We start from the raw sequence: 13,079 nt of genomic DNA, 5'->3' as shown, positions 1-13,079 counted from the left end.
TCTAGAGTTGCTATACCCACTTGCATAACATGCCTGCATGCAATAATAGCATCAAAGTGCTTAAAGTAAGTACACATCCATTTACAAATTAACATACTTTGAAACAAAGCAATGCTTGTATCTTACATACGTATATATCTTAAGTAGAGACAAAATTGAATTTTGTCTAGTACAACACTGGCATCACATGATAGTGATTATAAGGCAATATGCTCAAGTGGTCAATATACTAACCATTGATCATCCTCATTTTCTGTAGGCACAGCCATCAGACCTATTGCTTTGAGAGCTGTGACCACCATTGCTCACGCTTTGCCTGGATTTCCCATTTTGGCCACTGGTGGAATTGACTCAGCTGAAAGTGGTCTTCAGTTTCTCCACAGTGGTGCTTCGGTCCTCCAGGTAGTACTTGTGTTTGTCTGTCCCTTCACAAAACTCCGTCTAACAAATAAAGTGAAAATTATGTGACAACAAGTATGTTCTTGTAGGGTCTCTTGAGAAAGAGGCCTTGCAGGATCAAAAGGGTGGCACTCATTAAATTTCTATTACGAGTTGAGAACAAACCGGAGGTTCATTTCCTGTCCTTTTGAGGGCTTACAAACCCTCTATTTTTTTTTAACGTATTTGTTCACCTGTATGAACAAATACGTTCTAAAATAAATGAGATCACGTTCCAAAATGCATACTGTACTACTGGATAAAAACCAAATATATGAGGAACTCTGGGTAAAAGTAAAATCTTGATTGAAAAATAAAAGGGGTCAAGGGCAAGGCCAATACACAAAATCTATGCCATATGGTACTGGAGGCATTAACAAACTTGACTCTGAACTTCCTAGTAGCCAAGGCAAAGAAATCACAGCTTTCAAAATATAGAAATAAATTGGTTGTTTACCTTCTTGTGGTACAAAGCTGAGGGAAAATCATCCATTGTCTTCATAAGGTGATACTTTGAGATGTAGTACATCATACTCTTATTAGCCCTCTACAAATAACTTAGAAATTACTTAATTTTTTATTATTTATACACTTGCTTTTTATATTATAATGTTGTTCAGCATAGATGCAGTACAGTGCCTCAGCACTTTATAGCATAAGCATTTCTCTCAGGGACCAGATGGTCTGACATGACCCAGGTAAAATTTTTCATATGAGGACTAGACTGTGACCGCTGAGGTAAATCCCACTTTAATACGGCTGCTTACTACCTAACACTGATGGTAACTGGGGAGCAGAGTCTGTAGCATCACTTATATTCTCTGGCAAGAAAGTGGAGTGCAGTGTCTTGTGTTGCCAATTTAACAATCGGAATTAACATCCTGTTATGAAATATAAATTGGAAATAACATATATCAAAATGCTAATGGAGGAGGACTTCTGCTTGCAGGAAGATGGAGTAGGTGTACTTTTCCCTATGCTTCTGAGTAAGTACAATTAAAAACCTTTATATATCTAGAACGAACATAAAGAGACTCTGAAAGGTGGGGAGAAGGCAGTCTGGCTAGGAATCTCAGGGCCCAAGGCACAACACAGTGGAGAATTTCCTGGGTTTTCTTTTGGCCTCATATATCCCAGACTTGGAGCCAAAGAAGCCAGCAACCCAGAAACAACAGGTGCAGACAAAAAAACCCCTACTCTTTCTAGCCAGAGAACCAGGAAAGGGCAGCCTAGCGAGACAGAAAACTTTTAGACCATAACTGCTCTTCTCTAGCCAAACACCACAGCTAAAAACTGCAGCGCCACACCTGTCCACACAAGCAAAGGACAAGCACGGGTCTTATACTTCCAGCCTCAGGAGGCTGTAACAAGGCACCCAGCATCGCTCCTGGGCTATAATGAGCTCCCATATGTAGGAGGCATGGACTTCCACCCCACTGACAGTAATGAGGTGTCCCTTCTCCTTCCCCCCTGGGGTCTTGTCAGAGGAAGTCTAATGGAGAGTCAGGACTTTTATCACCACCCAGCGGTAACAAGGCCATTCTGTCCGCCCCATCACAGCCCCCTGGTGTCAGATGAGGCCTAGAGGGGAGCCAGAACTCCTATCTTCTCTTGGCAGTAACAAGGAGTTATGTCCCTCAAGTGTCAAAGGAGGACAAGTAAGGCATCTGGACAGTAATGAGGCAGCATCCTTGCCCTCCTCTGCCAGAATGGTATCCAAAAAAACCAGCTAAAACAAAAGGTTTAAATAAGATGAAGAGTCCCTTAGCATAATACCCCAAATGTCAGTGTTTCAATTGAAAATCACTCATCATACCAAGACCCAGGAAGACCTCAAGCTGAATGGTAAAAGACAATTAATAGATGCCAATACCAAGATAGCAATAACAGAGATTTAGAATGATCTGATAAAGATTTTTAAAGCAGACATCATAAAGTTGCTCTAAGAAGCAATTACAAACAGGCTTGAAGCAAATGGAAAATATGGAAAGTCTCAAAAAAGACATAGGTATAAAGAACCAAATGGAAATTTCAGTACTGAAAAATATAATAACAAATACAAAACTCAGTTGATGGGCTCAATGAAAGAATGGGAAGGACAAAGAAATAATCAGTGAACTAGAAGATAGAGCAGTAGAAATTAACCAATCTGAAAAACAGGGAGAAAAAAGACTGAAAGGAAAAAAATGAACAGAGTCTCAGGGAACTGTGGGAGTGTAACAAAAGTTGTAATATTCATGTTATCAGAGTGCCAGAGGAGAGGTCAAAGATGGAGGGGATGAAAAAGAAATAATGGAGACATGGGTTCAAGCCCTGGTCTGGGAAGATCCCACATGCCGCGGAGCAACTGGGCCCGTGAGCCACAACTACTGAGCCTGCACGTCTGGAGCCTGTGCTCCGCAACAAGAGAACCCGCAATAGTGAGAGGCCCGTGCACTGCGATGAAGAGTGGCCCCCGCTTGCCACAACTAGAGAAAGCCCTCGCACAGAAATGAAGACCCAACACAGCCAAAAATAAATAAATAAATTAATTAATTAATTAATTAATTAAAAAAAGAAATAATGTCTGAAAACTCCCCAAGTTTTGTAAGAGGCATAAACCTACAAGATTCAAGAAGCTGAATGCATCTCAAACATGAGAGATACAAAGAAACCCATACCAAAACACATCATCATCAAACTTCTGAAAACTAAAGACAAAAAAGGCCCTTGAAAGCAAGAAAGAAGATGACATCTTACCTATAAGGAGCAAACAATTATAATGACAATAGATTTCTCATCATCAGAAACCGTCAAGTCCAGAAAGTGAGACAAAATTTTTCAACTGTTGAAAGAAAAGAACTATCAACCCATAATCCTATTTCCTTCAAGAAGGAAAGATAAAACAAGACATTCTTAACTCAAGAAATACTAAGAATTTATTTCCAGGAAGCATAACTAAAAGAATGACTGAAGGAATTTCCTTAAGAAGAAGGGAAATGATAAAAGAAGGGACTTGTGGGCATCAGAAATGAAGGGAGAATACAGAGCAGTATCTTCAAGAAGAATCTGGAAGATAATGGATGTCTAAGCTTGAATATCACCTGAATTTATTTTCATGAACATGGAGGAATACATGAACTCAAGGATAAAAATGCATTATGAGTGGGTTCCAGAAAGGACTCCTGCTCATTTCCAGACGTGTGAACTTGGGCGAGTCACACATGAGGGGTGGAAATTGTTGACTGTCTACCATGTGCTGATTCTAGCTACTGCTAGATGCAGTATTTCCATGCCTACCTGAGAGTGAAATCATTTTATACTTCTTTGACATCATCTGAGGCTTGGAGGATGAAAGTAGTGTAGCCAAAGCCACATGACTAGTGCTAAAGCCAGAACTAAAACACTGAGTTTCTCGACTGCAAAGCCAAAGCTCTTCCAACTGGTCATACCACCTACCCCCCTCCCAGAACCTCTAAGGTGGAGTAGCAGTAATAGGCAGATCTTCCCCATCTACTCAAAGCTTCCATGTTCAGGCTACAAGTTGATTCTTAGAGTAAGGATTCAAAGAAGAGAAGAAATGTGGGAACATAGAAAAATAAATAACATGATATGTTCCAAACACAGATGTGCACTCAGTTTATGGACCCTGGTATATAAATATATAGAGTACTTTGTGTCTTCATACAAACATGTAGTGAAATAATCACTCAGATTGCAGTTTCTGCTTGGGCTCATCTTGGATCAAGAAGCAGAGACTCACTCAAACTACTTGAAGAAAATGAAGCCTCTTGTATTCTATATGTGAATGGAGACGGGAACTGCAAGAACCAATGGGACAGTTCTGGGCAGAGACCTTTTCCATCTCTTTTGTGAGCCATGTGATTTCTCCCTCAAAGGAATCTATAGCTCTGTTCAGTCCTTTGTCTCCAGGACTTACTCCTTGTTCCTGCCTCCTCTGAACTTCCGCCTAGCCCATGCTCGTCATGGACCCATTCCACATGGTGGTCTTTCAGCTCCACCTTCTACATGAAATACCTCACCAGCTTCGTATCTGTTGGCTCAGATTTTCAAAAGAGGAAATCTGTTTGGCTCAAGGTATCTTTTCATGCCAGGCCTCATCATAGAACACTGGTCACCTGATGTATTGACCAGGGTATAGGAAAAACACATTAAATATTTGTTGAATGAATTTTTTAAATGAGTATGCTTGAGTTGTCATTTTTTTAAACCAGATGATGAAGAGGGGATGAGAAGGTCAACATGGTATTAAAAAGTGGCTGCCAAAGCACTGCCCCTTCAGCTCTGGCTAGGAATGGCCCGGAAACTTTCCAGCCATGGAAAATATTGACTCCCAATTGATGTTGTTAAAAAGGTAAATTTCCACACATAGGCTTTTACTGATATAAAATTACAGATTATGTATCAATTATGTGTCATTAGCTTTAGTCACGTTTTAATTCAGCCAGAAAATATTTTTAAACCAATTTTTGCTAAAGTATGAACTAAAATCAGTATTAAGATATATTTAGGACAGTTATGAGTGGGAAAATCCTTGAATATACAATTTTGGCTTGGCATTTGAATGGGGTGGAGAATGTATAATATTTCTATCTCTCTTCCATTGTAACTGAATTTTACCCTGTTCCACTCCCTAGTCCTGGGTTAATCTAAGCTTTCATTTTCTATACTTCTGGGATGCTGAATATTATTAGAGAAATTCAGGTAACTTTGCCAATTGGATTTACTCCAAATTCACAGTGTTTAATGTCAGCTGGGCATTGGTGTGCTAGTAAGTATCAGTTTTTATTCATCTTTTAAAAAAAATTTCCCATCAAATTCCCTCTGGCAGTTGATTCAAATCTTTTTTGTACACCTCCCTCCATCATCACCCTCCCATTTCTCTGTTGCCATTTGTTCACTGGTGCTTACTGCCCACCTCATGCCCCTTCTCTGGTTCTACAATATTTCCCTTGAAGAGCTCATCTACTTACATATCTTAAGGTGGAATACTATCAAATCTATCTTTCTGTTTCTACTCAGATGTAAAGTATGTACTGACAAGATGCATTTTTTTACGAGACATAATCAGACAGATGATAATGTATTTAAATAGTGTGATGGTGCTGATATACTGGAGTTTAGAAAGAGAAGTAATAAACACAGAAATAGTGATATAAATTAAACATTTTGATTCTGATTTTCTTGATGCACATATATAAACTATGTAGGTAGGCGAGTGTACTACTGGAATAAGGATTTATTCTCGAAGTAGCAACTTCAAATTCAATTTTTAAGTGAATTTAATAACCATGACCTTCTATGTGACTTTAGAAAAAGTATTGACATTTCAAAAATGGAAAGCTAAAATTTTTTTCATAAGTTTGATAAGTGGGATAGAACATTCTTTTCTTGTTAATCAGTATGCATCACAGAGAAGCATTCATTCATTTATTCATTCAGTAAATATTTATTGAGAATCTACATGCCTAGCACTATGCTAGGAATTTGGAATACATACTTATGTGAGTAGAACAGACAAAAGTCCATTACCTCATGGGGCTTACATTCTAGTGAGGACAAAGATATAATATAATAAATATGAAACATAAGTATATTATCTGGTATGTAAGATGGTATGTGCTGTGAAAAAGGAAAAAAAAAAGAGGTCTCATTACAAACGTAGTATTTGTATAAAAAACTGAAGGCAAGGAATCAGGGAAATTTTTATTGAATTAAAATACTTAGGTTATAGCATCACTTGCTTAAATTTTTGCTAATTGAGAGTTTAACTGAAATATAAAAATCACAAGATATTTTAGACCACCTTGCAGTTTATAAATGGAAAATGCCTTTTAGGTTTCAGGCTGCATTTTAATGGGCAATTTTTTGCTTTTTGAAGTCTTACAATTTTTAGGAATGTACCATTTCTCATTGGCACTGTTTATTTCTATTACCTTATTCTACAACTTGCTTTGATGAGGATTTTAACATTTCAATGGTAAAGCATCCAATAACCCTACCTTAAAAATGCTTCAGTTAATGTTTTGTATAAAAACTAAGGAGTTAGCTAGAGAATAACTTGAATATTCCAGATCATTTCCCTGGAACAACTTTGGAGCAAAAATGACTATTACAACAGAATCAGATGCAACACTCTGGCCAAGAAGTAAGGTTCAAAACTAATTATGGGTGTGTATTCTTGGGTAGCTGCTCCTATTACTTTGTCAGTCAACCCAACTGACTTCTAATTTATTTAAGTGAACCCCAGTGTCTTTGAAATCTTATTTTTCATCTTTTTTGATAGGCTCTCATTAGTTAGAATACGCAAGTTAGATCTATAAAAATTCTAAGTGAAAATTATTATTAAATTTAAGATACCGAACACTGAAATTTATAAATACCTCTTTGTTAAATTACATTCTCAAACTCTTCATAAACTCTTGAGGTCTTAAATCTTTTGAAAGGCTACACTGAAAAAAAGAAGTTTGCTTCTGGCTGCCAATCAGTTATTCAGGAAAGGCATAAATAAACAACTTGAATAATTTCCCTTTAAAACAGTTTGAAAAGACTACTTTAATAAATTAACACTGGCTTTTTTTTAAACTTGTAGTTTAAGTTGTTTGTCCCAGATCTAGCCTTCAGAATGAATTTTATATCCCCTTCATCTGATTTAAGTACTAGTCTACAATTTCTGTTAATAAAAACTATATTTAGGGATTTCTATTGCAACCAAAACCCAGACTGAGTCAGTTGCTTTTAGTAATAGGTTTCATCACAAAATGTTCACTCTCCTCTATTGTATATAGATAGAGGATATAAGTACTATACTACCTTTTTTTTCACTGAATTACTTTGGGTTTCTATAATTTAATTTAATGATATTGCCACTACAATTCAATCTTTTAAGGACTTTGATTCAGGACATCAGAAATTATAGGAAGTTCATTCATGTACAATTATGACCTGTGCCTTCATTGAGATTGTATGGGTGGTTTTTTTTATTCCATTTCTTTTGTATGGGTTTGTCACTGAAGTTAATAGAAAATCCTGAAATACAGCAGAAAGAGGGAGTATAGTGGGCATTTGCTGTGAGTCATGGTCATGTGACAGACACTCACTAGAGTTATATAACCAAATCAATTTTTGACAATAATTAGCTGCTCTGATGGAGCTATTTCAAGCTAAATGGAATTTTTTAATGTGATCAAGAGATGTATTATTTCATTGAAACTAGAGAAAAAGAGGTAATTGAAGCAGCACGATGACACTATTTCCACATGAGTGCAGATGCGTTGTGGACATTCTCTCTTGGTCATAATGCACAGGAAGACTGCAGTGCTTCAAATATATAGATGGGGGTCTTTAGATGGTAAAAATTTTGCATACTATATTTTAAATTCTTATTGGGTAAGTGGGAAATATATTTATTCAATTATTTCTTATTTTTTATTTAATCATCATTCACTTTAAAGTCAGGCTATGATACACGAAGGAAGAATAGTTGATACCATTCAAAGTTATTTTAAATGGCATCAGAATTATTTCACATAGCTAGTTAAAATAGACACATTTTTCTTTCCACTATGTAGTTTCTTGTTTCCTAGCTTTAATGAGTGTTTCATGTACAGTGTTAAGAACAATATGCAAGTAGTTATTTTAAAAAATAGAAACCCTATATTCGCAGAATAATATATAGGAAAAAAATAGTATCCATTCAGTGAAATTCAAATTACTGTGTCAGTTATTACATTATTTTAAATTACTTTAATGGATGGTGTCTTTAATGGAAGAGGTTTTAATTTTTGAAAAGTATCTTGATTGCAGTGCAACAATGTTGTTTATAAGCAAACAGAGGAAATTAAATGGAAACCTGCTAGGCTTTCGAATGATTACACACTCGCCACTTGATAGAAAGATTAATATCTAGATTCAAAAGAAATTAATTGAAATTAAATCTAATCTTTTTGAATGACAGTTTTACTATAAGAAAAAGTAACTCTACCACACAATGACTATTTTATGTGAGAAAATAACCATGAGTTAGCCAAGATGTTTGCAGTTAGCCATATGAAATTTCTGATCTTGTATAAACTTCCTTGGCTAAATTTTTTCCTGACTCTGGCCAGATCCTTTATATTGTCTGTTCCTTTTTGCATTGTATGCAGAGCTATGGTTAATTACTAGTTTCACTAGTTTCACTTCTTCATCAAAGAATCTTCATATGTCTGACCGAAGTTTTAAACTACTATTTACCTTTTTATTCTTCAGTTTAAAAAAAAAATCCCAGTTGTTTAGATATTCTTATTTTTAGATTTTATTATTTTCTAAACATTGTGTTTTCTATGTTGGTTTTCTCTGAATCTTTCCAATTTATCAATTTATCATTTGAAATTAATTGTGATTTAACATAACTAATTTTTTAATAATCATTCCATAACTTATCCACCCAAATGACTATTAGAAATAGTCACTTGGGAGCTAATGTGTTTTCAATACCATCAGTAACTACTCTTCATACTTTGAGAATGGATCTCATTTCCTGTAAACAAAGCTAAAGAGAGCCAAGCCAAGTGAACAACGTTGGTTACTGAACTGAGTTAGGTATACAAAGTCATGAGTCTCCTTTTCTGTCAGTCCATAAACTGACTTTAATAAACTGTTCAAAAAAATGTGTAACAAAATTATTCTGAGCAGTGCCAACATCCACCAACATTATTATTTTGAAAAACCCAAACTAATTTAGCTGTGTATAATTGTGTATTTGTTTAAAAATCCACCTCAATACTTTAGAGACTCGTTTCAGTACTAAGTTAGGGTTCAGAACTCAGACTGAATAGAGAGTTATTAGAGAACGCTAAGCCATAGCAAATATATTGTAAAGAATATTAATGATGAATTACCATCTGTTTTTCAAAAAGTCCTCTCTAGTTATTAATTCATTTGGCTCTTACAAAGCTAAGGGCATATCAATAAGCATTTTTAACCCTATTTTGTAGATTTGCAAATTTGTAATTACCTTAACTTTGTTTCATCAGTTGGCTAACCGGTGTGATTAGAAATCATGTTTCCTGATTTCTACCCCATGATTTGTCTCTGCATCTCCTACCATCCATGTTATTGTGCTCAAGAAATGTTCTAGAAAATGAACAAGAATTTCAGCATTATTCACAAACACGTGAATGCATGCTCTGTCCTTGACTTATTAACTGATGATTCATTCTCAACTCTTGAACTACACCTGTGTATCATTTGTTCACCCCAGTCTTATAATTTTCCAGGTGAACTGCTTACTCCTTATTAAATAATTTATCCCTGAAGTCTTCAGTTTCCAAAATTACTTTAAATTCTAATAAATTTTCTCATGTGCTGAGTAAAGGAAATCATGAGATTTCTAGAAAGCTGGCTAACTTAGGGCTCCTGAGTTCTGTTTGGGGGAAACAGAAAAATCCAGTTGATCAAATTTTTAAGTAACATGAAATAGGAAGGCACAGTAACTTCCAATGTAGCTTCAGGAAAAGCAAGAGACACATATGTGACTCATACCATATAAGAAGATAAAGCTGGTTGTTGATAAATATAAAGTCCCATCCTTGGGAGCAAAAACTTAATTATACTCTATAATAGAGGTAACTATGGCAAAGAGAAGATTTTGTGGAAAAGCTGTGGAGGGATTTAATTCACAATAAGGTCAACAAAAATAGCATATTGATGTAGCTTCCCAGTAAACGTTGATGTGATCTTAGTTGTATTTGAGATACGATGTTTAGTAAAAGGGAGATGATGTCCTCAGTGAACTCGCATCAGATGACATCTTCGTTTATCACGTGGTGGGTGCCCACTGTGTGCCAGGCGTAGTTCTAGCCCCAAGGGTACAAGGATGTTTTCAGACAACTGGGAATGCTTTCAGGAACCTTGCATGCTAGAAGCCCCCTCAAAGGAGTGATAAGATAATCGAGCCCAGATTCGGATGAGTAAAAAAAAAAAAAGTCAGCCATGCAGAGGTCTGGGAGAAAAGTGTCCTCCTGGCAGAAGGAAGAGCAAGATCATAAATACAAAGGCCTGGCGCACAAGGGCGAGAGCAGTCTTGTCTTGTTTCAGGACAGAAAGACACAGCAGAGATGAGGCTGATAGGAGATGAAGGGGCAGTCACAGGCAGGGGCGGATCCTGTGGGGTACTGTAGGCCACGATAAAAATTTTAGATGTTATTCTCTGTTTAATGGGAAGCTATTAAAGAGTGACAAGGTCTTTACATTTTCACAGTCTGACACCATACCCCTTCTCTCTCTCCACAAATCCAGGAGCAAATAAATGCTCAGTGGGCCCTTTCTACTTTGAACTTCCAGAGCACATGGTTCCCTTTTAATTTATGGTTTTTATCCTTTGTGATTCAACTCTCCTCTCTTTTAGGGCTGCAGCCAGCCTCCCTCATCCTTGCCTTGCAAATATTTTTTTACTGTTTCCAAGGATGATGTTCCCCAAAGTGTGTTTTTATCAACACAAATCCATCACTTCTAGAAAAAAACATATCTCCCAGTACATGTTCTGTTAATGGTAGAACATCATCGTCAACTTTCTATACAACAAAAATGTTATTAAATATGAATCCAAAAATCAGACTAACACAAACCCCTTTCCAGAATCATTCAGTTCTATCACATGCTTAATATATTTGATTTTTTTCCCCAAGAGCTCAGATCAGAATAGATTGTTTGTGCCATTCTAAGTATTTCTTTTACAAGAAAAAAATGAAAGTACAGACCACAAAGATTCTAAATATGAAAATACAGACCACGAAAAGACATTTCACAGTTGGTTTCTCATAAGTGCCTACCTCCCTAAGAGCTTCAAGGCCTGACATTCCATTTTGTATTCTACTATTTTGCTTTGTATGTGCTATCCCAATTCTTCACCACTTTTCTTTTCTTTTCTTTCTTTTTTCTTTTTTTTTGGCCACGGTAACCTGGATTTATTTACATTAGAACATTCCAAAAGACATTTTACTCTGTGAATTAAAATAAATCCTACAATTTTGCAATTTGTGTATTTAACAAATTATTTTTACTTGGAGCATACTACAGAGTTAATTTTCTCCTTTGTGAGAGAAGAAATAAGTATGAAGAAGAAAATGCCTTTGTGCACTACAAATAATTGTCATACACATATGAATTTTCACCTGTCCTGTTTATTAAAAATATTGTTTTGGGTATAATATGCAGTATTTAAAATATGAACACCTAGCTCATTTCTTACGGAGTAGCCTTGGAAAAGTCTTATTTCTAACCATCTTCGAAGATTAGAAATGTGAAGATTTGTTTATTCACTTTCTGATCTTCATACAGGATGTGTCTAAGGTAGAGGAAAAGGGAGGACGACTGTTAGGCAGTAGCTGCACTACAGGACACCTAGGGCTCTGCACCAAAGACATAACTGAGCTCTGAGAACCGCCTTAAGAAGGTTAGTGGGATCTCTTCCTGGTGTGGTAAAATTAAAGCTGAACAGTTCTGCCTCATACCTCTATATCATTGTCTAATATGTGGTGTTTTGTTTATCTTGCCAACCAGTGTCTCAAGTTCCTTGCTCTCCATGCATTCAGTTAAGAAAGCCTGTTGTTGGTCCCTAGCGTGTTTCAAAAACCTTTGTTTATTCTAGTCTTGAAGATTCTTGACAGTATTTGTGTGCCTCTGTTATGTATCCAGATCTGGTTGTATTGCCATGTATATTATGGTAGTTAAGAGAAGGAGATTTGAAGTTCTACAATTCTTTGCTCAACTCCTGGACTCACCACTTTAGAAGTAAATAAATTTAAGCTAATTATTTAACCTCTGTAAACCTTGGTTTATTCATCTGTATAATAGAAGTTATAGTATCTACCTTATTGGGTTGTTGTGAGAAATATTTAATATGTTAAAGGCAGTATCACAATTCGGAGTCCCCGTATGTCTAGTGCCTCCCTCCTGCTCCAGCCTCTCTGGTCCTGCCAACCTCTTGCCATCCAGCGATGCCTGGCACATCAGGGAGGCTCCAGCACCCTGGTCCAGCTCTCAGATTGGTTGGAAAATGCATATCAACTCTTGATCGTGTTGGTCTCTCATTATAAACTCCTAGAAGAAAGAGTACCAAGATCATGTAATTTTAGTCATGTAATTGACATTTGTTAGAGGTTTTCTTGCTACAGATGATAATGATTGACCGAGGATTAAAGAATAAGCAAATAATTTGGGTGCACATTTATTTTCATAGTATTGATTAGGACTCATGCAAATAATGATTATGAAAGAAATTACAGTAAAATATCAAAGTTCTCATAGGCCTAAAACATTCTTAAAAGACTTTTATTGGAAATCACAACTATGTCTCCCATTTAGAAGTTTTAAAAAAATTAGTGATAAGTTTAAGGTGTATGAGAAGTACAGGAAATTTCTGTCAGGAAATTTCAGTCTCCAGTTCAAGTGACTCCTAATTCACAATTCAGAAACCAGGCTTAGGCCAGATGACCTTTGTATAAACTAGGAGCATGACCAAATTCAGCATTGAAATACAAGCTTATGATCAGTTCCACTCGGTAGAAGAATTTTTATCAATTGAGTTTGCCACAAACAAGAGGAAATCTGGATTCTGTCAGAAGTATTCTGTGCAGATAAGTCTTCCTCTCACATTT

General features: G+C 36.2%; 1 protein-coding gene across 1 annotated transcript in view; it reads left to right on the top strand.

Annotated features, from left to right (window-relative positions):
- DPYD (dihydropyrimidine dehydrogenase) overlaps window positions 1-13,079 on the top strand; it is an 808,008-nt gene that overhangs the window by 664,126 nt on the left and 130,803 nt on the right. The window contains exon 19 of the mRNA XM_007169549.2: window positions 260-402. Within this exon, the coding sequence (XP_007169611.1) occupies window positions 260-402 (143 nt within the window). The remainder of the gene's footprint in view (window positions 1-259; window positions 403-13,079) is intronic.

This window comes from Balaenoptera acutorostrata, chromosome 1 (genome assembly GCF_949987535.1).
Source record: "Balaenoptera acutorostrata chromosome 1, mBalAcu1.1, whole genome shotgun sequence".
Lineage (NCBI taxonomy): Eukaryota > Metazoa > Chordata > Mammalia > Artiodactyla > Balaenopteridae > Balaenoptera > Balaenoptera acutorostrata.
This window is presented reverse-complemented; position numbering and strand designations above follow the sequence as displayed.